The sequence below is a fragment of the Geotrypetes seraphini genome, chromosome 12, assembly GCF_902459505.1.
Source record: "Geotrypetes seraphini chromosome 12, aGeoSer1.1, whole genome shotgun sequence".
NCBI classification, from domain to species: domain Eukaryota; kingdom Metazoa; phylum Chordata; class Amphibia; order Gymnophiona; family Dermophiidae; genus Geotrypetes; species Geotrypetes seraphini.
Window position 1 is genome coordinate 46966491 of NC_047095.1, and position 23536 is coordinate 46990026.

Below are 23536 nucleotides of genomic sequence, written 5' to 3' on the forward strand. Positions count from 1 at the left end.
TGCTGAGAGCTTTTTTACATTTCTCCTAATAGATCTCTATCAAATGTCACCCATATGTGTAGTGTCTTTTTTGACCTGGGAAAATTCTATTTTATAATTCTGTAAACAGAGAAGGCAAATAGCGTTATAAGCAAAGACTCTTTTTACATTTTTGGTCTTTTGATGATCACTAAATCATAAGCTGCCTTTTGTTATCCTTTAAGATTCTATCAAAAAGCAGTTAATATATCCTGACAGGACACTGCAGAAGACTATTGAACCATCTCTGAAGAAATGGCCATACTATATAGACCCTCAACTCTTATTTTCAATCCATAAGGAATGTACATTGTGTATGATGTGTAAAATCAGATACAGTATTAATTATTTAGCCTAGACCACTTTTGGTAGAGCAGTAAATATATACTGTACAAATTAAAAAATTATTTGTGCTACTTTCCAACAAGAAGTGGGTCAGCAAGAAGAGGGCTCAGTGCTAGCAATTCTAAAACTTTGCATTTAATCATTCATGCCTATTCTGCAAATGCTTAGAATGCTTCTATGGGAGTAATATTTTCTATATCCTCACACAGTTATAAAGTCTGCATATATGTTAATGTTAATCAGGTTTTCTATTCTGCCTTCGAAGAGTTTGAGGGGGATCATGTGTTCAGGGAGGGGGGTAAGAGGGATTGGACATCCCTCCTGCTGAGAATGTTGGGAGGGTGGTGGCAGGAGGGATCGAGCATCCCTCCAGCCATGAATTAATTCGGGAGGGGTGGCAGAAGGGATCGGGCATCCATCCTACCAGGGATTGTTTCAAGGGTGGCAGCAGGAGGGATTAGGCATTCCTCCTGCTGGGGATGCTCACGGGGGCAGGGTTCTCCAGCACAGCTGCTGAGCTGATCGCGGCAGGGGGATTTCCTTGCCATGATCAGCTCAGCGGTAGCGCAGTTCTCTAACTGGCGCCTGTGACATGGGTGCCAGTTACAGAATTGGGCAGGTTAGGCAGGGTTAGGTGTCTGTCCTTTAGGACAGATGTGATTCTGTATAGAACACTGGTGTGCAATTCTCATTTCATTTTTAAAACTTTTTTATTAAAAGTTTTCATAAAACCATAGAAGCAGGAAAAGAAATAACAGGTCTTGAGGGTTATACATACATAATTGGATGAACATGGTAATAGTGACCGAACAAGAACTGTCATGAAGAGGCATGAGCCAGAACAATAAATCATTCCTTCTAGCAAGTGCAGTAAAACATATAACATAATAACCAGAAAGTAGAGTCTTGCTTATATAGATTGTAGATTACACCTCTGCAGCAGGAGGAAGTGGAAAGTGGAGGAGAAAGAAGAGAAATATTAGATTTATAGCAAGTGTAGGAATGTGACTTCACCCCATGACAGAACTGTGGAGATAATTATATAATTAAATCTTATTATGTTTATGGGAAGCCCTCTGCTACGGATAGCCAAATCTTTTTTCAATTTTGGATCTCTTAGGCGAGCAGGAGGTTGCCAGATATTCATATCTATGGGTTAACATTATAGTAGCACACCAAAATGTAGAGTTAAGGAGATTAGCAGATTTTCAATTTGAGAGTATCATTTGAATGGACAATGCGATTAAAGTATCAAAAAGTTTTTTCTGGTCAGGTGCCAATTGGTCAGTAAGAGTGAAGGATCCGTAGTTGCCTTCCTATATCTTCATAACTATCTTTCTGGTATGTAATTCTCAGCTGCCGCTTAGGCAGGTCTGCTAAGACCGGCGGTCTATGTAGAATCAGGCCCTTTAGGTATGTGCTTTTACAATTACTGTTTCATTTACTTCAGGGTAAGCTGCCTGTCTTGGTACAGAAAAGCTTTTTGAAGTTTTCTGAATCTGAGGTAGTGGTCACAAGATCATAGTATATATGGTAGTTGGTTCTAGTATTTTGTTTATTAATATTGGATGGATAGGGTAATTTGCCTAGTAGACTTTATATTGTTATATGCTGGAAATTTTAATTGGAAAAAATTTCTGCTGGAATATCTGTTTAAGGCACCCTGGATTTGCACAGCCAACTCTGTTAGGTAGTCGGGGACATTCCCTCTTAGGATATTAAAGGCAGTGATACCCAATTTAAACTTGATCCTTGCGGTTATTGGCAGCCAGTGTAATTTCATATAGTAGGTCTGTAGGTGTTTGATTTCCATAGTCCATATATGAATCTTACTGCTGCTTTTTGAGCTAGTTATAAACACAATAGTAATGTTTTAGAGCAAAGAACGAGCATTATGTTACAGTAGTCTAATAGAGATAGGACTAGGGATTGCACTAAAATTCAGAAAGCCTCTATTTCCAAGTACAGTCAAACCTCGGTTTGCGAGTGTTTTGCAAGACGAGCAAAACACTCAGCAAACTTTTGACTCGCAAACCGAGTGTTGACTCGATTTGCGAGCACCTCCCCCGCCCCACCCAATAACCGGCATCGCTCCTCCCCGCTCGCAAAGGCCCCCTTGCGCGAACCAGCCCCCCCGCCCGAACAACTTAAACTTAACCCCCCCTATCTGGCACCGGCACGCAGGCACAGATCGTGCCGGTGCCTAGAAGATCTTCCGGCTTCTGCCTGCCTTGAGCATGCATCTGCGCATGCTCAAGGACTTCTAATTCTCCCTCTCGAAGATGCATGCTCAAGGCAGGCAGAAGCCGGAAGATCTTCTAGGCACCGGCACGATCTGTGCCTGCGTGCCAGTGCCAGACGGCGGGGGGGGGGGTGTTTAAGTTTAAGCTGTTCGGGCGGGGGTGCCGGTTGGAGCGAGGGGGCCTTTGCGAGCGGGGGGGGAGAGATGCCGTTTATCGGGGGGGGGGGAACGTATCAAAGCGAGTTGCCATTATTTTCTATGGCGAAACTCACTTTGATAAACGAGCATTTTGGATTACGAGCATGCTCCTGGAACGGATTATGCTTGTAATCCAAGGTACTGTATTTTCTGACAGATCTTAGCTTTCTCATTACACGGAAAGATTGTTTTGTTACCGATTGTACATGGCTTTTCATGGGTAGGTGGTTATCTATTTCTACTAAAATTTTGGATTGTAGTTCTAATGGAAAGTCTGCGTCATCTACTGTAATCCTTGGAGCGTAAAGTGGGTCAGTCAAAAATCCTAGCCAAAGGAATTTGTTGGGTTTGTTTTTCTTATTTAGTTTGAGGTGGTGGGTCAAGGTCCAGTTTTCTATGATGTGGACACATTTTTTTGACAGTGGTGAGAGTATTGACTAATGCGGCTGTTACAGATAATATGATTGTCGTCTGTATAAGTGAAATGTTTTATTCACGCAAGATTTAGGTCAACTCCCAAGGATCGCATTAGAAGATTTCCAATAGATATGTTACAACCTATAATAACTTCGGGAAGACGATCTAATAGCGGGTACCTGTTCCCCAACCTTCTGTGTCTTACCCCTCCCCTGGTTTTATTTTTACTTTTATTTTTTTTAGAATTGTATTTATGTCAATTGCTGTCAACCGCTTCCCTCCTTACATGTATTAATGTATTAGTAGTGAATGTTATGTTTGTCGGTTTTTAAAATTTTATTAAATTTTTGAACTTACGTAAATCGCATTGGATTTGGACTATGTGAAGTAATCAAAGAAATGAAATGAAAAATGAAATAAACATTGTTGATGAAAGTGGGGATCCTTAGGAGACTCCACTTGGAGGGTGCCAGCTATCAGAAAGTCTCCATCCTTATGTACCGCATAGTGCTGAGTGGTTAGGAAGCCTTAGAACTAGGAAAGGACTGAACCTTTGAATCCAAAATCGCTGAAGATCTCAGACATTTGATCGATATCTACTAGGTCCAATGTGCTGCTTAGGCCAAATTGGATTATGATTGTGCTGTGACCCTTGCTTAGTAGTTCTTTTCCGTATGTTAGCAGTGCCACAACCACCATCTCGGTGCTATGATTTTTTCTGAATACCGATTTTGAAGGGTGGAGGATACTGAAGTGTTATAAGTAGCATTCGAGTTGTTCTGTTACATATCCCTTCATCATTTTGGTGAATAGAGGGATGGAAGCTACTGGCCTATAATTAGTCACATCAGAGAGACTGAATTGGGTTCTTGGGAATAGGTGTTAATTCCTCCTGATTTAGGAAAAAGGACAGTTTTTAGGTGGTAGTTGAGCCATTGGGTTATTTTTCCTATGATTGTCGGGGTGGCTGTTTTGATTACGTAAGGCGTACAGGTGTCAAGGTTGCATTATGCTTTGGAGTATTTAAGGAGAAGCCATTTTGTGTCATTGAATGTAATCTCTTCAAAATAATTCCATGAGATGTCTGCTAGTATTATCATAGGTGGTTTTGTTGCAGCAGGTCTGGCTGGATTGAATCTTTGTTTTAAAATAATTGACTAGTTCTGGGGCTGTCAGAATAGAGGGTTGTTGCTATTTGTGATCTTGTTCATATTGGTAAGGTTATCTAATATTGAGAACAGTTTGTTTATTTTAAGATTATCTTGTGTTGATCTGTTTAGAGTAGTACTCTTTCTTCTTTTGCATCAATAGTGATTTATAGTGTAGGATTTTCTGGCACCACTTAGTCTTGTTTTCCAGGGATGGGTATTTATGCCAGTAGCGCTTGGCTTGTTAGCAAGCTCTTTTTAGGGACATAAGTGATGAGTTGAATCACATCTCCGATGATCTTTGGATTCTTTTTCTGCATTTGAACAGGGCTAGTTTGTTTAGGGTTTGTTTATTGATTGTTTTCCAATGGTCAAAGAAGCCTTGGTCAGGGATTGGGAGGGATAATAATAAGTTATCTATTTCATTCCAGTATGATTCAGGAGTTTTTGTTTCTCTAATAAGAGGCTGCTCGGGGGGGGGGGGGGGAGGGGAGCCAGTTTGATTGTTGATATCTCTTTCCAGAATATGGTAAATCTTAAGATTAGGTGGTCTGACCAGGGTACTTTGGATAGGGAATAAAATTATAGGTAGCTTGTGTTTTTTGATGAAGTTAAAGAGGCAAATAGATCTAACTGGTGGCTTTTTTGTGTAGGGGGGGTGTTTGAGGGTCTAGCTCATTTTAGAGGTTGAGGAATCGGGGTTTGAGGTTTAGGTCTCCTATGATGAAAGTGAAATCATATTGTACTGTGGTTCTTGAGATGATGTCTGAGAACTGGTTCAGCTTCTAGCTAATTTCCAAGGGGGATGCACAATAGTATGCAGAAGATGGGGCTTTGGCAAGAGTCGCTGTTTATTTCTACTATTAGTAGTTCTAGTGAAGTGAGAGTTATAGATTCCATGATTTTGATGTGAAAAGATGGTTTGTGCAGTATTGCTGCCCCTGCAACCAATTCTTTATAGGTGGGTGATTTAGTAGTTTAGTGGGCATAGAAGTTAAAATCTGGGGCTATCTTGCATTGGTGTCCATGTTTTGGTTAGGAATAGAAAGCCAGGTTGTAATTCATTGAGCAGATCTTTTATAGTCTGTCTTGTTGACCACTGATCTTGTGCTAATATATCCACATGGGATTGAAGCAAGTATGACTTCGTTAGTATAAATGGTGAGATTTTTATTAGTTTGATTTAGTAATGTGATTGTGGCATGGTTTTCAGTGTCTGTGCGATCCAACCAGTGTTGATATTACCCATTGTATGTGGTTGGCGCAGTTAATCATAGGGTGACTCCATGATGGGGCTGTGTGTTCTGAGAGGATATATGGTCTGCTGTTTGGAGGGGTGGAGTAGTGTTTGGTTTGTATGGTGTTGATCAGTAATTGGAGAATTGTTATGAGATACCAACTCATTTTGGAAATTTCAAAGTAGAAGATTTGGTGGGTGTTGTAGATATTTTTTAATGAACTTGTATTCAGAGATTAGTGCCTTATAGCAGGTAAGTATGGTTAAAGTGAAGTTGAGGAATCATCTTCCTGGTATCCTGAGGACCTGTTCTGACTGGTCAAGATTTAGAAAAAAGTTAAAGACTGAGTTATATGTTGAGGCATTTCTCTGATCTTGCTCTGCCAGTTAAGTCTGGATGTCTCAAATTATGATTGTGATAATTTGTTGTAACATTTCTTGCTAATATACTGTTTCCCTGGTTTTTGTGGGACACTGTTAATGATTGAGTTGTAATTGAAGATTTTTTAATGTATTTATGTATTTTGTCTGGAACTATTGTGAATGTTTTTACTGTTAACTGCTAATTGCTTAGGAATAAGTGGTCTATAAATTTTAGAAATAAATAAAATAAATAAATGCTGTAATTGAGTTGGCTCATGTTCAGAGGTTAGTTACTTATAGTTTGTGTGTTTGATTAATTGCTGTAATTGTGTTTGAGTGGGTGCCACAAGTGACATCAGTTGGAAATGGCACTTGAGATGTTGGTAAGGGCTGATTAGGGGTCACCATGAGCAAGCTGGGAAGGATTCTGCAGGTGGAATGTAAAGTCTCTCTTGTAGGGAAGATCGATGTGCTGAAAAGATTACTTTGAGTTTGTAGAATAGTTGTACTGTTGTAAATTGTAGGTTGGTCTTTATAGGGGTAAGAGTGAGTTTGTAATATTTAAGTGGGGTTAAGGGTGGTTTGGAGGTAGGAGACTCAATTTTTCTTAAGAAAAGCTGGAGGTTTGAGATTAATGCTTAGTTGTATAAATATAATGTGAGCCTAGGGGTGGATGGAATGAGGGGCAGGGTGGGAGGGCCTAGGCCGCAGCAGAGTTGGATGCATCCTAAGCTGTGAAAAACTATCTTTGAAAGTCACTTTATATTGGAATGTAGAGGTTACATTAATCTATTGAGGTAAGAGATATTCCCCACAAAGAGAGAAAAGACTGAAATCAGATATAAAGTTTGTGAACCTTTTAAATGCTGAAATAAGGGGTGCAGGGAGGGGCCCAGCTAGGAAGAGCATTGGTTATAATAGGTAAGTGTTGGATCAAACAGAGTAAAATCCTGTTACAATCAGATAGAGAAGTGTACATTAATCTATTGAGGTAAGAGATACTCCCCACAAAGAGAGAAAATACTTCCACTGTGCATACTTGGCTGGATTTTAAATGTGAACGTATGTGTACTTTGCTTTGAAAATAACCCCAAGAAAACAATGCTTTTATTTACACTTGATATTTGGGGTGCACACTTTTCCCACATTTTAGTTACATTTTAGTTGCATAAATACAATCTTACCCCTACACCATCTCCAAGATATGTCACACATTAGGCTGGTGATTATGTAAAAGCCCATTTTATTTATTTATTTATTTAAATCTACAGATAAAGCACTATTTTACCTGTGAAATGGCTTTGAAAATTATCCTTATTACTAAAATAATGCAAGAATAATCTTTTTTTTTTTTTTTTTATCACACCTGCCTTACAATATTTATTGGATAAATTCACTTCCATTCTTAGGAGCAACCTCAAGCCTAACTGGTACTGGTAATTAAAGAAAATATGTCTTACTATCTGATTGTGCATGGATAATGACTGAAATGTATATTGGAGCCACTGGATTTCCATACTCTGTGTTATGGAGAGGTGTAACGATCCATAGTTTTCATAATAAGATCATTAACTATTAGAGAATAATGTGCACCTCAGAATTTCCTTGTTTTTTAACTTTAACTTTTTTGATTTCCTACCAGGCATTTTTTGAAACTGCCAGCATGATGAGGCAAGTTTCCCACAAGCACATAGTCCTGCTTCATGGAGTCTGTGTTCGTGATTTGGAAAGTATGCTCACATTTATCACTTTCATCAAAAAAATGAAAATTGTTTTTACATGTCCTTCAACTTAGTCTCTTTTTCTGTTTATTGCCTCTAGTAAAGAGAGAAGTTACTGAACTTTATGGTTATCATAAATATTTTTGATTAGCAGAGGTTTGAACTACAGCTATAAGCCAAATGCTATATTTTAAGCTTTATGATAATATCCTGTAGCTATAACTAAGGAATTGCATTTATTCTGCAGGTGCATGTCTCTGGGATTTCACTCCTACTTGACTTCAGCAACCGCAATTATGATAGACTTGCAGATCATACATCCGATAGAAACAGACTTCATAACATTCATGTTGACACTGAACTGTTCTTTTCAGTATTTGTGTCATACAATTATTAGTGTTAGAATGTGATGATTGCTTTCTTTGGTGCTTGTGAAATGTGCCAGACTGAAATCCTCCGTTTCTTCACAGCTACAGCACAGGCCACATACTGCCCTGATAATATTAATTAGTCCTTTTTTGAGGTACCACTTCTTAGAGTTGTTCTGGGTTTGTTGACAGTATTCAGATAGCCAGTACCTGTTTTGTAGAACTGTACTAAGCAGACTTCTACAGTCTATGGCCCAGAAATATAAGACAATTTAATCATGAATTTATAATGCATGTAACCACTGGGCAGACTCGATGGACCATTCAGGTCTTTATCTGTTACTATGAAAAGTCATCTGGGGCAATAGCAGAGCAGCTTGACCCATTTCAACTTATTCAGGAAATCGGAAGCCTTGTGGATTAGCAGATGGAGTCGGGTTGTGACAAGGTCGACTTAGATTTCCAGCTATTTATTCAAGCCAGGATTCTTTGGTAGGATGTATGTTTTAATTTTCTATTCATGTTAGATCTGCTAAATTCAACCATAAGTGAAAATAAAAAGGCATTTGGCTATGATTATTTTATTCAGTGGTTAGAAGTCATTAAGATTACTGTGATTCTTTATATCGTGGCCTTTATCTTTCATCTTTGAAACACTTAAGGCAACTCTGAAATACAACATCTAGATTTCTGAGAAGTGCCAGGTCTCATGAAAAGCTGCATTGGCTGACTGTTGAATTTCTTTTGAAGGTCAAGGTCCTGTCCATGTTTTTCAGTGTTTCTGAACAGTGATATCACAACCCTTGCTGCATCTTAATGCAGTCTTACAATTATAATAAAAAAACCAGGAGTCAACCCTCATCACTGTCCTGCACTAAACAGGAAACTACTACTCTAGAACAGTATTTCTCTTGAGCTTCAACATTACTGTAGAATAATAGTCATTTGGCTATTTAAACAAGCCTGTTAGCAGTAAGAACTTGGGCCAATAGTACTAGTTGTTGAGTTTTTTCTTGTATGGGGTGGATGTTCTGTGATGTTTTCCATTTTAATATTTTACTTGTATTGAACTAATTTTAATTGTAACTCACTTTGAGGTATATAGGGAAAGGAAATAAATTAAATCAAGTTTGAAAAGATGTCACTATATAAGACTGCCAATTTGTGCTAAAGGACAGTGGTAGTGATTCTATAATATGGATATTGGTTCACTGTGTACTGAACTATCAGCAGCCATTTCTTATAGGCCCCAAATGATTTTCAAGTGGCAATTTTCAGTCATTTCTAACCAAAACTGGCTTTGAATTAGTGTTCTACAGGTTTCAAAGGCAATGTAAACTTGAGCTAGTTTTATTGAGCAATCCAGTGTCCATAATGTTCTTTTTGTTCTATTAATTTGGGCAGGGTTTCACTTAAGCTTGAAAGAAATTAGAATCACTCTAGTTTTTCAGCTTTCAGAGTGGTGGTATACCGAATTTAATAAAATAAGATAAAATTATAGCATATAGCATAATGTAATCTTATAATATTTTTTATATAAAACAATGTCTGTTATAGAAGGCAATATATCAAGAATTTACTCCACCTCCCCTTTAACTAAGCTGCGGTAGAGGTTTCTACCGCAACTTGGAGTGCTAAATGATCCAACACTGCTCCGACGCTTATAGAATTCTATGAACGTTGGAGCAGCTTCGGAACATTTAGCACCCCAGGCCGTGATAGAAACCTCTACCACGGCTTAGTAAAAGAGGGCCTTAATAATGTAATCCAGATAGACTACCTTATCTTATTAGGCCATAATATTTTTTGATACTATTGTGGTATAGTCTTTATTATCTTTTTTACCTTCTGATTTATTTAGTGTAATTAGCATGAAATAATACAAGATATTTAGAAAACATTTAAGAATGTTACAGTGTTCTCCCGCGAATTCGTGGTTCACGGTTTCACTTATTCTCAGTATTCTCTGACCGCCTCTTCCTGTACTAAAGTTGGAGCATACTGCGAGTGATTTCCTTCACTCGCCAGCTCTCCAGCTGCCCTCTCCTGCCTCCCAAGGCGAGAAACCGTATTCGCGGGGTTTTTTATATTTGCGGGGGTTCCTGGAATGGAACCTCTGCGAATATCCTAGGAGTACTGTATTTAAAAAAGCAGAATTATATTTTTCTATTTGAATAAAGAATAAAATGAATTATTTTCAGTTAATTTCCAAATTATTTAATGTTAGAAGGAATCTCTTCTTTTGTAGTTGCCTGTTCTGAAATGTTTAATATTAAATCCAAACACTGTAAATGTTTTAATATTATATTGTAATCACAATAAGATATCTAAAAAAGGTTTACACTTCAGTCGGGATATCAATATTTCTAGGGTAATTGAAGGCACTGTGCCATGCGATATCAAGTAGTGCCTAAACTGTTTCATGACTCATTGTTTAATCAGGTAATATTCTTTTATAGATATTATGGTTGAAGAGTTTGTAGACTTTGGGCCTCTTGATCTCTTCATGCATCATAAAAATGATATCCTTACAACTCTTTGGAAATTCAAGGTAGCAAAGCAGCTGGCAAGTGCCCTTAGTTACTTGGTAAGTAACAAATTAATTTTCAATTTTGAAAATAATTTTAAAAAAATACTTGTTCTTTAGCAACTCTCCAGACCGGCATAGGTTAATCTTACGAGTGAGTTATATCTCATCATGACCAGCAGGTGGAGCTGAGACAAAACTTTGGAACTGTACATATCATGTGACCCCCTCCCTAATTACTTCAGTCTTCAGCAGGTGTGGTGAGCTGTACCCATCTCCCTTGGTAGGGCTATTGGAATTTGTTTAGGACTTTTTGTCCCTTTTTGTTGTCAGACTGAGTTTGGGTGGACCCTGTTTTGGGGGTTCATCTGACCTTGGGGGTGTCACACCTGGCGGGTTGTGAGCTGGGGCCCCTCCTCCTTTCCTCCACCTAGTGGTGTTTCCCCATTCAAAAATTCCGTAGCTACTGTCATAGGGCGCATATGATTTTCAAGAGCTGCCTCTACTGTTGTATAGGCTTCATCTAATGCAGTGGTCTCAAACATGAGGCCCGGGGGCCACATGCGGCCCGCCAGGTACTATTTTGAGGCCCTCGGTATATTTATCATAATCACAAAAGTAAAATAAAACAATTTCTTGATCATATGTCTCTTTAGCTATAAATTACAATATTAGTATTAAAACTTACCAAAAGGAAAGATTTGTAAATTATAAAGAGTTTTACCTCATGCAAAATTGTCGTGCAAAATTGACATTAACTGTTTTTTTCTGAGGCCCTCCAAGTACCTACAAATCCAAAATGTGGCCCTGCAAAGGGTTTGAGTTTGAGACCACTGATCTAATGGGATCGAGGTATATAAAGGTCCTAGTTCACACTTGCTGTCTAACACCAGCTCTGGCAGGATACATATTTCAAATCTGACATATTGTAATCACAAAATAGAAAATAAAATTATTTTTTCTACTTTTTGTTGTCTGGTCGTTTTGCTTTTGGTCCCAGTTTCTCTTTCTGATTTTGTTTATCTTCTAATTCTCTTTCCAGTGTCTGCTATCCATTTTTTTCGCCTCTTCTCTCTTGCTCCAGTCCCTGTCTCCAACATATTGATTTTTCCCTTTCAACTTTTCTTTTTTTCTTTTCTGCCTCTGTCCACTCAAATCGTGCCCTCTTTCTCATCCTTCTCCTTTTTAAATTTTCAGCTACCTATCAATTTTCCATCTTCTCTTATTCTGTAGCTCTCCCATTTCCCATCTCACTCCTTTCCCAGCTCACTCCTTTCCCAGCCTCCTATTTCGTTCTTCCCTCCCCCTTGATGCTGAACAATGAGATGGAAGGAGAAAAAAAAAAGATGCTGCATCTCCCTCTCCCTTCCACCCCAGACCTAACACTTCTCCATCCCCTTCCATCTCCAGATTCAACTTCTCTCCCTTTCTCTTCCCAACTGCCCCCATCCCATCTCTCCCCTGTCTGCTTGCCTCCCTTCCCCAGGTCCACCATTTCTCCCTTTCTCTTCCCAATGGTTCTCCCTTCAATTAACTTTTTCCCTCTTTCTCCACACTACCCCAGGTCCAACCTCTCTCCCTTCATATCGCTCTCTTCACAGCCTGTCATGCCTTTCCCTCCAGCGCTGGTCCAATGTTGCTGCCGGGCCTGGGAATCTGCTGACCTCGGTGATTTGGGAGTGGTATGCGTGGCTTCTCCTCCTGCTTTTTGCCTGCCGCGATCTGTCTCCCATGATGCGCAACTTCCTGTTTCCGCCCGAGTGGACTGCGGCAGATGAAGGGCAGGAGTAGGAGCCACGAACAGCACTGCTGAGTCGCTGCTGAGACCGGCGGACTTTCCGGCTTGGCGGAGATGGCATCGGACCGGCGCGGAGGGGAAGGACACGCTGGGCTCAAAGAGGAAGATTGGGAATGTTGCCTCTGGCCACATTAAAAGGCTGGGCGGGCCGGATTTGACACATGTGCTCTAGGGTATACATTATTCAGTTTATCAAGTCTCTTCTCAAATGTGTTTTGGCACAAACCCCATACCATTTTTGTCACTTTTTCTCTGGCCTGTTTATTTCTGTTTTGTCCTTAGCTAAATACAGTCTCAAAAACTGAACACAAGTAAGGCCTTACCAATGACTTGTACAGGGGCATTAATGCATCCTTTTTTCTGCTGGATATGCTACTCTCTATACAATCTAACATCCTGGTTGTCGTGATGTTGATCGCTTGTATACCTGCTTAATTTTGCTATCTACGGGGACTGATAGAAGAGCAGAGGCAGTGTTATTATTTTTCATTCTAAGAATAGATGTGACAATTATGTGCTGGTTTTTGTAAGACTCACACATCGACATTTCTGAACCTGAAGTTGTACTGCCATAGTCTTCATTGTTGGGTCACAGCAAGAGGAAGAACTTCGTAAGTTTCATCATGGCAGATGAGGAAGACATATCTGTGAGAGTATGCCAGAGGTATGTGATTGAATTTTGTGTTAAACTTGGAAAGAGTGGTTTTGGAACTCTTGAAATATTATGGCAAGCATACAGTGGTAAAACAATTAGCCGTGCTGTGTACTCTCGCAAACACGTCTTCCTCATCTGCCATGATGAAACGTACGAAGTTTCTCCTCTTCCTGTAACTCAACAATGAAGACTACGGTAGTCCAACTTCAGGTTCATAAACATTGATGTATCACAAGAACCATCACAGCGTTGCCACATCTGCTTCTTGGAAAGAAAACCAGAAGCAGTCTCATTACTTTTCAATCAGCTCTTGTACATAGAAATCTGTTTCTGTTAAGCAACTTTGTTGTTCCCATATTAACCTCTATAATCTCTTTCAATTGTAGGAAGATAAAGATTTAGTGCATGGAAATGTATGTACTAAAAATATCTTGCTTGCAAGAGAGGGAATTGACAATGAGTATGGTCCATTTATAAAACTCAGTGATCCAGGGATTCCCATCACAGTGTTATCCAGGCAAGGTAGGAAGTCTTATATTATGTTAATTCTCCCAGATTTAGTGGACAAAATATATATATATATATATATATATATATATATATATATATATATGTATATAATTTGTAATAAATGTTTACTAAATAGCTCTTAACAAATCTGATTTATAAAGGGATTTCTGCCCAAGCATTGCAAGTAAGAAAAAGCTTTATTGAAGCTCACAGCATTGTCTGTCTTTCTGCTGTTTAAGCAGTGTTTACTTACAGTGATGATTACACTGTCCTTTGACACACAGGGACAGAGATAGAAAGGCAACAATTCTATAAATTGGAGCCTCAGTCTAGGCACCCTAGTGCCATATGTTTAGTGCCAATTCTGTAACGGATTCTTAACACCAAGTTAAGTCAGCATTGGCATGCCCATGTTCAGGCATGCCAAGTTAATAGCAGGCATAAGTTGGTGAGTCTGTATACATTAGATAATGAGTGTAAGCTATAGTATTGTATAAAGTATGTGTGTAACTGTGAAGACTAAATTTCTGCAAATAGGTGAAGTGGGAAATTATAAATATACTATTGCAAACAACTCCATTCGTTTGAAGCTGAGAGTCAACTCAGATGGTTTTATCAGGTTTTTTCGGCAGAGCTCAAGCTCTAACCACCATCACCACATCATTGGCAAAAACTTCCAAAAAGTGACAATCTGCTATTGAGGTTATTATTGAGGGCAGATATTTTTAAACAACTGAAACAACTGTGTTGTGTTAAAAATATATAGAGGAGTCCAATATATTGCCGATGTTTCACGGCACTAGGCCGTTTCTTCAGGGCTTATCGACTTCACTTCAATTCACACAGGTCTGTAAAAATAATTATATAGTGTATATCACTTTCCTATCCTCTTGTGCTTCTACGATATCAAATGTAAAAAGCTTTACTTACTACATCGTTGTGTTCACGGTCTCACCAGTTTCCTAAACACTGTAACCTCAGTGTCTCCATTTTCAAAGGAAGAATGATCAATCCGGCACCTCCATGTCAAAGTCAGGAGAAGTGTTGGTCTCTCCTCATTGGATGACAGGCACAGTCATTGCAGCATGGGCACAATCTCCCTACTAGCGGTGAAATTAGAAATTCCTAAATCTAAAATTTAAAAAGGGGTAAAAGGAGACTGCAGATTAATAAAAATAAAGCCAATCTATACTTGTATCTAACCCTTTCGGAATGACAATATCTAATTTGTAGATCCAGCATTGTTCTCTCTGTTGGAGGTGTAGTTGTTTATTTTCTCCACGCGGTACTTGTCGTATATGATCCAGTTCATAACACTTTAATTGGAAAAAAATCATGTTTAAAGTCCAGGCAGTCCTGCACGATCGGGGCATGTAGGACCTGCCTATTCAGCGCACTTCTGTGTTCATTCAATCGCAATTGCCTAGATGTTTGACCGACATATACCTTCAAGCAGGTACAGATGATACAATATACTACAAAACTGGTTTCAAATTTGAGTAGATATTTCTTCTGATTAACTGGATTTATGAATTCTGATGCTGTTTGCCATAATTGTGCCATTTTTACAATGTCCACATGCTGTATGCATAGGTTATAAAAAGCTTTCTGTAGAACTTTCACGCAATACTGCTGGGCTCAATACTTCTTTCAGATTTATACCCCTCTTGTATGCTAGTCGTAGTTCATGATCTTTAAAAGGAGGAAGCATTGTTACCAAAGGCCAGTGTTTATGTAGGATTCTACTTAACTGTTGTGATCTAGGATCAAATTTCACTATACTTTGTCACCGGCAGCCTCAGAGCAATGGGTCCTAGGGCACCAGTAACAAAAGAAAACTCTTGTGAGCCGCTACGGGCTGCACAAGGAAAGACATAGGCCACCAAAAGAGAACACTGCAACACCAGGTAAGTGTATAGCCTCAAGCAAGGTCTGGGTTTATTCACAAACAAAACCCATTCAAACCAACCAGCTTGCCTAGAGTTCAACAGTTTTACATTGGAAGAAAGAAAATCAATCTTGTCAGGATGTTCAAAAATATAAAGTATAGTCCAAAGCAAACAAACTGTAATTCCAAACAGTCTCTGGATTAGTGCTAACCAATAAAGTCTAATTCAGGCTTTTCCAAGCTGCCACTGGCTCTCCAGCCGATTAATGGTTCAAAACTTTCAAATATTTCAAAAAACAGTCTTATAAGCTGATATCACTTACTACCTCAGCCTACACTAGTGCTATGGCACTAGGCCCCAGCACCTGACTTGTGTGGTCACAATTTGCAAATAATATGCCCTCAAACCCACCACAGAGGACACAGAGCAGTCCCCACTCCTGGGACTGGTAACAGCCCTTCCCCCACCCAGAGGAAGGAAACCCCTCCCCCCAAAATTTTTTTTAAAAAAAACAGTGCATTAAAGTTCTTACAGGTGCCCCAAGCACCATGCCTTCTTCAGGGTTACTCAGCAAAAGGCCTTTAGTAAGCTTAGCCAAACAGTATCCAGGTTAAACATTTAGGCAGTTTAATTTACTTGCCTTCAGTCCAGCAAACTTCCATTGGCAGGGCTCCATTCCGTGGTTCAGCATATGGCTCCAGCTCCATGGTCTGAAAATCCTGAGGCATTAAGTTTGGTGGCTCCGGACCAGCTTCTGTCAGTTCCATACATTCCGGCTGTTCACTGCCATCCAGAGCTCTCAACCCTGAGCCTCCCTGCGTTCTCTGTTGCTCCTGTTTTTCCTTCTGCCTCTTTAGCAGTTCTGCTCTCTGATGTAATAGCCTGCAGCCATGCCCCAAACTCTCAGGTGAAAAGGCTTTCCAGCTGGTTCTGCTTCCTGCCTGCACCTGACTGCTGTGAACTAAACTAGAGCTGTGTGAGGGTTGTGGAACAGGCAAATCTGTTCTCCTGCTCCCTCTAGAGGCCAAAGAAGAAAAGTCCCCAAAATGGATAGTTCGGGCTTTTAAATAAGCTGTTGTAGTGCCTTTGCTCTAGGTTTCTGCACTGCTCTGGGGACAGATCTAGCAGGCATAGGCTGAATACCACAACACGTAATCGCTGTCTCTGCCTGTTGAACAGGTCTTTCTGCCAGCATTAAATCTCTGTTGACATATAATGCTCTTTTATAGGCTTTCCATATTATTTTCTCTGGGTACCCTTGTTGTCTCAATTTCAATTTTAAGTGCTGAGCTTGTATCTTATACTCTTATATTGTGGAACATAAACACCGGTATCTTAAAAATTGAGAGGCCCGCTAATTTTTCTTTAGATGTGCAGGGTGAAAACTGTCATGATGTAAAAAAGTATTTTTATCAGTTTCCTTTCTTTGTACTGTGGTGAATAATTCATCATTCACTCATAACAAAATTATATCCAGAAAGGTTATTTTCTTCAAGTCACACTGCATTACAAAATGAATATTAGGGTGGCGACTATTCAACCAATCTAGAAATCTATGTACTATGGTCACTTTTCCATACAAAGAAGATATCGTCAATAAATCTTGACCAGTAAACGAACTCATCCTTAAAGGGGTTATCCAAAATCCATTTGTCCTCAAAACTGGACATAAATAGGTTGGCAATGAACAAAGCCATTGCTGCTCCCATTGCAACGCCTGTTGTTTGTTTATAATATTTCTCCTGGAATACAAAAAAATTTTCACACATTGCTATTTTGGCCAGATCTATTAAAAAATCAGTGGGTATTCTAGGTGTTCCATCTCTCTGGTCTAGGTAATCCCTTATTGTTCATAGTGCTTCTTCTTGTGGAATTATTGTATACAGTGATTACACATCAAGTGTTACTATCCATCCTTCATTCAATTCCGAAAATCTCAGATTGTTGATTTTTTTTTCCCCAAAAAGTCTTCTTTACGAATGGTTGTAGGAAGTAGTCTATGAAATTAGACAGGGATTCTAATAGGAAACCTTTGCTGGAGACTGTCGGTCTACCCTGGTGCTGATCTAATCGCTTATGTACCTTTGGAAGTGTGTAAAATGCCGAGCATTTAGATATTTTGAGGTTTAAATATTTGAACTCTGATTTGGTTAAATAACCTTTTTCAAGCCCACTCTTCATCAACTTTTCATTTAGATATTTTGAGGTTTAAATATTTGAACTCTGATTTGGTTAAATAACCTTTTTCAAGCCCACTCTTCAATCTTTGACTGTAATTGTAGTGTTGGATCTACATCTTAAGACTTCTAATTGTCTATATACTTCTTTGATATATTCATCTTACGTTGCATGAGGGAAGGCTTCTGGGTCAGCCACGTGCAACGTGCAAGAGCCACTGCCCACGTCCCTACAAAGAAAAAGTTTGGCTGAAGGCAGGAAGTAGCAGCCCACTTGGAATGAGGACTGTTGAGGTAACTGGGATCCCCGGCTGACCCAGAAGGCTTCCCTCCGACGTCAGCTCTGACATCAGAGGGAAGTCTTCTGGGTCTGCTTCAGTGGAGGGGGCATGCAGCTGGAGAGCAGAATGGAGGCCTGTTTACAAATGGGATCTCCTGCGGTGGTGAACTACAGTGGCTCCACATTGGGGAGGAAGGGGGCAGGAAACCCTTGCAGTGTTCGTACCCCCCAAAAGTGCTCACATACCCCTAGGGGTACACATACCGTATGTTGAGAAACGCAGGTTTACATCACAGCTTAAGGGGAAGAGAGGAGTGAACATCCGATTGGGAGCCCTACCGGCTCAGCGTTGCACTCTAGAGGGAGGAGTCAAGAGCAGGAGAATGATGATGACAACGACAACATGGCCGCTGGAACTTGGAGGGGCCACGACGCCATGGTTAATGGTGGTAAGGAACGAAGAGGGGGGGTGGAGACAAAGTTTTTGCTGTTCTTGCGGGCGGTGAAAACTTTTGTTCCTGTGTCTGTGGCGAGTCAGGCTTTGGCATCTCTGTAGCCATAGGCAAACTGGCTCACTGCGGCTCGCCACAGTGTTTGTTCATCATGTCATTTTCTAGCACTTACCTCTAGGCTGCAGCTTATAGAATTGCCCTTTAATCTTTTTAAAAGAAAAAATGTGAACGTTCGCCCACAGTTGTTGATTTAACAGAATTAAGCACTTAAATTTCATGTTTAGATTATTTAAATTATTTTTATCTGCATAATTATTTCACTATGATTGTAGTAAGATTTTACATTTATCACTGGTTAATGGCCAAAATTAACACACTGCAACTGCCATTCAGTTAATAAAGAAAAATGTTCTTTATTGTGCATTAACTGAATAGCAAATGACATACTGCAGTTAGCTGCATCTATTTAGGTGGAGTTTACTGTGCCACAGATAACATGAAGTAATTACTGTGTATTAACTGTAAGGTGCGTTCTCTGGAGACAGGCAGGGGATATGCAGCCCCACTTGGTGAAGTCTCTGAGCCTAATGCGCCGACACACCAGGCTCAGTCAAAGACTTCATCAAGTGTGGCTGCATTTCCCTGCTGTCTAAGGAGAACATCTGTTACAAGTAAGCAACTTTGCTTTCTCTGTCGGTTCCCTGCCCCCTCCTTGTTAGGCAATTAGGATGGATATTAATAGCTGTTATTGCAACAGGTAGCATGAGCTATTGTGGCTTACTGAGTAGGCCTCTAGATATGGTGTAAACTCATTTTTCACTAGCTAGCATCTAAACAGATATACAAAAATTACCACTTACAGATGATATACACATAATACAGCCACAATTCTGGTGGTGCCATCTCTTAACACGGTTCATTATGTGGATGCATAGCTTGTGATTTTTCTATTGCAGGGCCTATTTTATGGAACAAGTTGAAAGGCTATCTTAGATTTTGTTCTACCTTGCAAAAGTTTAAGAAGCTGTTAAATTTTTTTTATTTTCCCAGTCTTTCTATTCCCCTGTGATTTTTGCTTGAGAGATATGTGATTAATTTGCATTGGGGGAATGAGTAATAAATGGCAATTACTGTAACTTTATGATGAAGCCTTAGAGTTATAATTTATTGATTTGAGACTGAAGATAGCAGGCTGCTTAAGTTTTTGTTTTATGGATTTGTATGTTCATTGTACATCGTCCAGAGTTTTAGATGGTGCAGTATAGAAATATTTTGATAATAAATAATAAGAGAAATTATCCTTAGGATTCTAACAACATTCTCATTTGCTTCACCATATCTCTTTGTAATTGCTGTTGTATTTGTGCAGATAGCACTTAGAAGTATTGGATCCTTTTTTAATTCCCTCTAAAGTTATTAGTTTAGTGTACTGTCAGATTTGATAGAGATTTATTTGTGTGCAGGGCACATAGAATATTTACCTCTGCATAGTCACTAACTCTCCCCCCCCCCCCTTTTACAAAACCGTAGCATGTTTTTTGGCGTCGTTTGCACTATGAGCGTCAGAGCTGTTAGTGCCGCAACCAGCGCTAAAAGCGCTAGCGCAGTTTTGCAAAAAGGGAAGGGGTAAATGTGGCATAATATTGAGTTAAATTCTGAACAGTTTGATTGAATGAAAAGTAGGGTGTTTTTAATTTAGAAAAGTCCATTTTCATTACTTAATAATATCAAGTGCTGCTGTCATATGTGGTGGAAGCATATACTACTAGTTGCATTGTCTGGATGAAATTACATTCTTGTGCCTTGGGCTTTCAGTGTCTCCACACAGGGTATTAACTGCTGATTCTCTTTGAAGGTATCTTATAACGATTTATACCATTTTATCAATTATTAATTTGCAGCCTAGATTTTATAGTGACTCCTTACAGATTGTAATATTTCATGTAATGTTTCTAGTTATAATTGTAAACAATGTGCTTTTTTTAGAATGTGTGGAACGCATTCCTTGGATTGCCCCTGAATGTTTTCAGGATTCCAAAAACCTCAGCGTTGCAGCAGATAAGTGGAGCTTTGGTACAACTTTGTGGGAAATTTGTTACAATGGTGATGTGCCTCTGAAGGATAAGACATTAGCAGAGGTAATCTGAAAAAATTTAATGTCCTGGAAAACATTGCTCATAACCAGTGCCTAAAGATTCTTTTTTTTTTCCATATTAATTCTATGATACTCTAATAGCATTTCCCTAATTCCCATAAATTGGCTATACAGTATAGTAATTTTATTTTTATGTATTCTCTTTCCCTTACGGTCATACTTTCAACACCATTTTGTGAATATTTGATTGTGATCTACCTTGTAACAGGCAAAATATAAATAAGAGAAAATAAATGATGCCCCAAGATAGCTGAGAACTCTTACTGTGTACACACATCCATCCAAAGCAAGGTCTCATGGTAACATACCTTTGATCTGGTATGGAAGGAAGTATCAAGGGCCAAGCAGTGAATACTCCATCTAGAGTGGGACAGAATAATCAGGGACAGATACCCTGTACTTCTTAACAAGGGAGAGTCTGCCACAATGGAGGGCAGTGCAGGAGAGAGAGCTTTGTAAACAGAGGCGAATTAGATAATAACATGAAGAGGAAGGAGGGACAGCAGAGACAACTTCCTGCATTACTGATTCACTTAGAAGGAAAGGAAAGGAATCTAGAGACTAGAAGGGAAAGGCTAACACACAAGGCTCTGCAGTTCAGTTACGGAAGGTGTGAGAGAGAAAAATGAATAGAAAAAATGTTGGCTGGCAACATGTTCACAGGATTCTTTCCCTGCCCTAACTGAAACTGCTAGGAATTGAACCCAAGACCACTTATATGTCAAACAGATACTCTGCTACTGAGCTTCATTCCTTCCCCTGGTGTGACATTCCACAGTACACTTCCCCCTCCGTATTTGCGGTGGTTAGAGGCAGAGCCAGCCCGCGAATATTAAAAAAAACACAAATAATATTCGGGCCGATTCTGCCTCTAACCCCCAGCTATTTTAAACCCTGAAAGCCCCCCCCCCTTAAGTCTTACCTGGTGGTCTAGCAGGTTTTCAGGCAGGAACGATATTCCCACGCTCCTGCCCTGTGCAGATCGCTCACAGGAAATGGCTTCCTTGAGCTCCCGTAGTCTCTCGAGCCATTTCCTGTGAGCGATCTGCAAGGGGCAGGGGAGTAGCAAGATTTCTCCTGCCCCGAAAACCCGCTAGACCACCAGGTAAGGCTTAACATAGAAACATAGAAGATGACGGCAGATAAGGGCCATAGCCCATCAGGTCTGCCCATTCTACTGACCCACCCCCAAGTCTACTATCCTAGGGATCCCACATGGGCATCCCATTTGCTCTTAAATTCTTGCACGCTGTTTGCCTCGATCACCTGCACCGGGAGCTCGTTCCTAGGATCAACCACTCTCTCGGTGCATAAGAATTGCCACTGCTGAGTCTGACCAGTGGTCCATCATGCCCAGCAGTCCACTGGTGTCGCCTGTTTCCTGGTGTCGCCATGAAATTTCCCACCCCTGAGTTTGAGTGGATGCCCTCTTGTGGCTGATGGTCGGCCGGTAATATACTTAAACGTCTCGATCATGTCTCCTCTCTCCCTATGTTCCTCGAGTGAGGGCTTAAAATAGCCCGAAAAAAGAAAAAGGAATTTTAGGTTTAAAATCGCAAATAAGTGAATTCGTAGATACAGAAACCGTGAATACAGAGGGGGAAGTGTAGTATACCAGCCACCAGGCCTTATCAAGGTCCAGCAGTAACAGGCCTTATCAAGGTCCTCTCTACCATGCATGCTGTCAGATACCTATACCCGCTATAATCTCCCCAACCCTGCTGCTGTCAGATACCTATACCCACTATAACCTCCCCAACTCTGAAATGTCCTGTCTAAATTAGATTGTAAGTTCTTCTGAGCAGGGACTGTCTATTGTATGTTAAAATGTACAACGCTGCGTACACCTTTCAGCGCTATAGAAATAATAAATAGTAGTAGTACTAGTACATTAATTTAGGACTCTGATTCAATCATGATCCATATAGTTACTGCTCTCTGTCTCTGTGTGTGTGTCTCTCTCTCTCTTGCTGTCTCTTTAATCTTACTTGTCTGGTGATTTCCCCTGAATAAATCACGTTTCTAGTGACTCACTCCATTCCTGAACATGTGGGTAGTTAATCTTTTCTCATGAGAATTCTTGTAGAAGAGCTTTCTTTTGCTCAGCTTTCCATCCTTCTGGGCTGTCCTCCAATTCCTCAGTTGCCTCTCTACAAGTGAGATGGTGGGAGCTTGTCTCTTCTGCTCGTGTTTCTTTTCACTTAAATTTGGTCTTTGCTAAATGGTTGTGAGGCTTTTTGGTGCTGCAGAGGTTCCCTCTTTTGGGACAGCTCTGGCTGTGGGAGAGCGCAGACTCTGAGGTCGAGGGTCTGCTTTCAGGGGGCAGACGGCTTTGCAGTGTACCCACTTGGACAGCCTACACTACTAGTTTGGGGGTTCAAGGCTTCTTGAGGCAGAAGTTTGCCCTGTAAGCTGTTTGGAGCTTCCACATATGAAGCTCCCAGCACACAGCATGGCACAAGGAGTAACAGGCTGACAGCCTGGGAAACAAATTCAGGAGTTCTTTAAAATCTTTTTTTTTTTTTTTTTTTTTTTTAAGTTCTGGGGTTAGTTAGGTTCCTCCACTTCTAAAATCGCCACAAAACCCCAGAAAGGAAGTCGTGAGCATCCGTAGGGCCATCTGGACATCCTGGTCAGAAGTTTCCCCCCTGAATTCATCAATATGATGATTGAGGCTTATATGATTAACAAGGGCTGCATGAAACCTTTGGGGATCATGGCCCTGCTGGTGCTGGGGATTCCCCCCCAAGAGCACAATTCCCCAGCAACAGTGCCATGCGCACGATGGGGAAGTTCAGTCGAAGGAGGACTGGGGACAAAATGGGCTCTATTTCAATGCCTTTACTCTCCCAGTCAGGGTCCCCAGTAGCAGGCGATGCTGCTTCATCTCTAGAAGGGGCCGGATCCTGATTTAGTTGAGGCCCCTGATCTCGGGGCTGACCCAACAGTGCACAGGCAGTTTTAAGCCTTCAGTGCCTTTGGAGGTGATCACGAAATCCCTCCAAGAATTAAAGATAAGACTCTACAGTCCTCTGC

General features: G+C 40.2%; 1 protein-coding gene across 5 annotated transcripts in view; it reads left to right on the plus strand.

Annotated features, from left to right (window-relative positions):
- JAK1 (Janus kinase 1) overlaps window positions 1-23536 on the plus strand; it is a 241161-nt gene that overhangs the window by 138700 nt on the left and 78925 nt on the right. For all 5 annotated transcript variants that reach the window (XM_033915500.1, XM_033915502.1, XM_033915498.1 and 2 more), the window contains 4 exons: window positions 7611-7698; window positions 10517-10644; window positions 13424-13559; window positions 20332-20483. In XM_033915500.1, the coding sequence (XP_033771391.1) occupies window positions 7611-7698; window positions 10517-10644; window positions 13424-13559; window positions 20332-20483 (504 nt within the window). The remainder of the gene's footprint in view (window positions 1-7610; window positions 7699-10516; window positions 10645-13423; window positions 13560-20331; window positions 20484-23536) is intronic.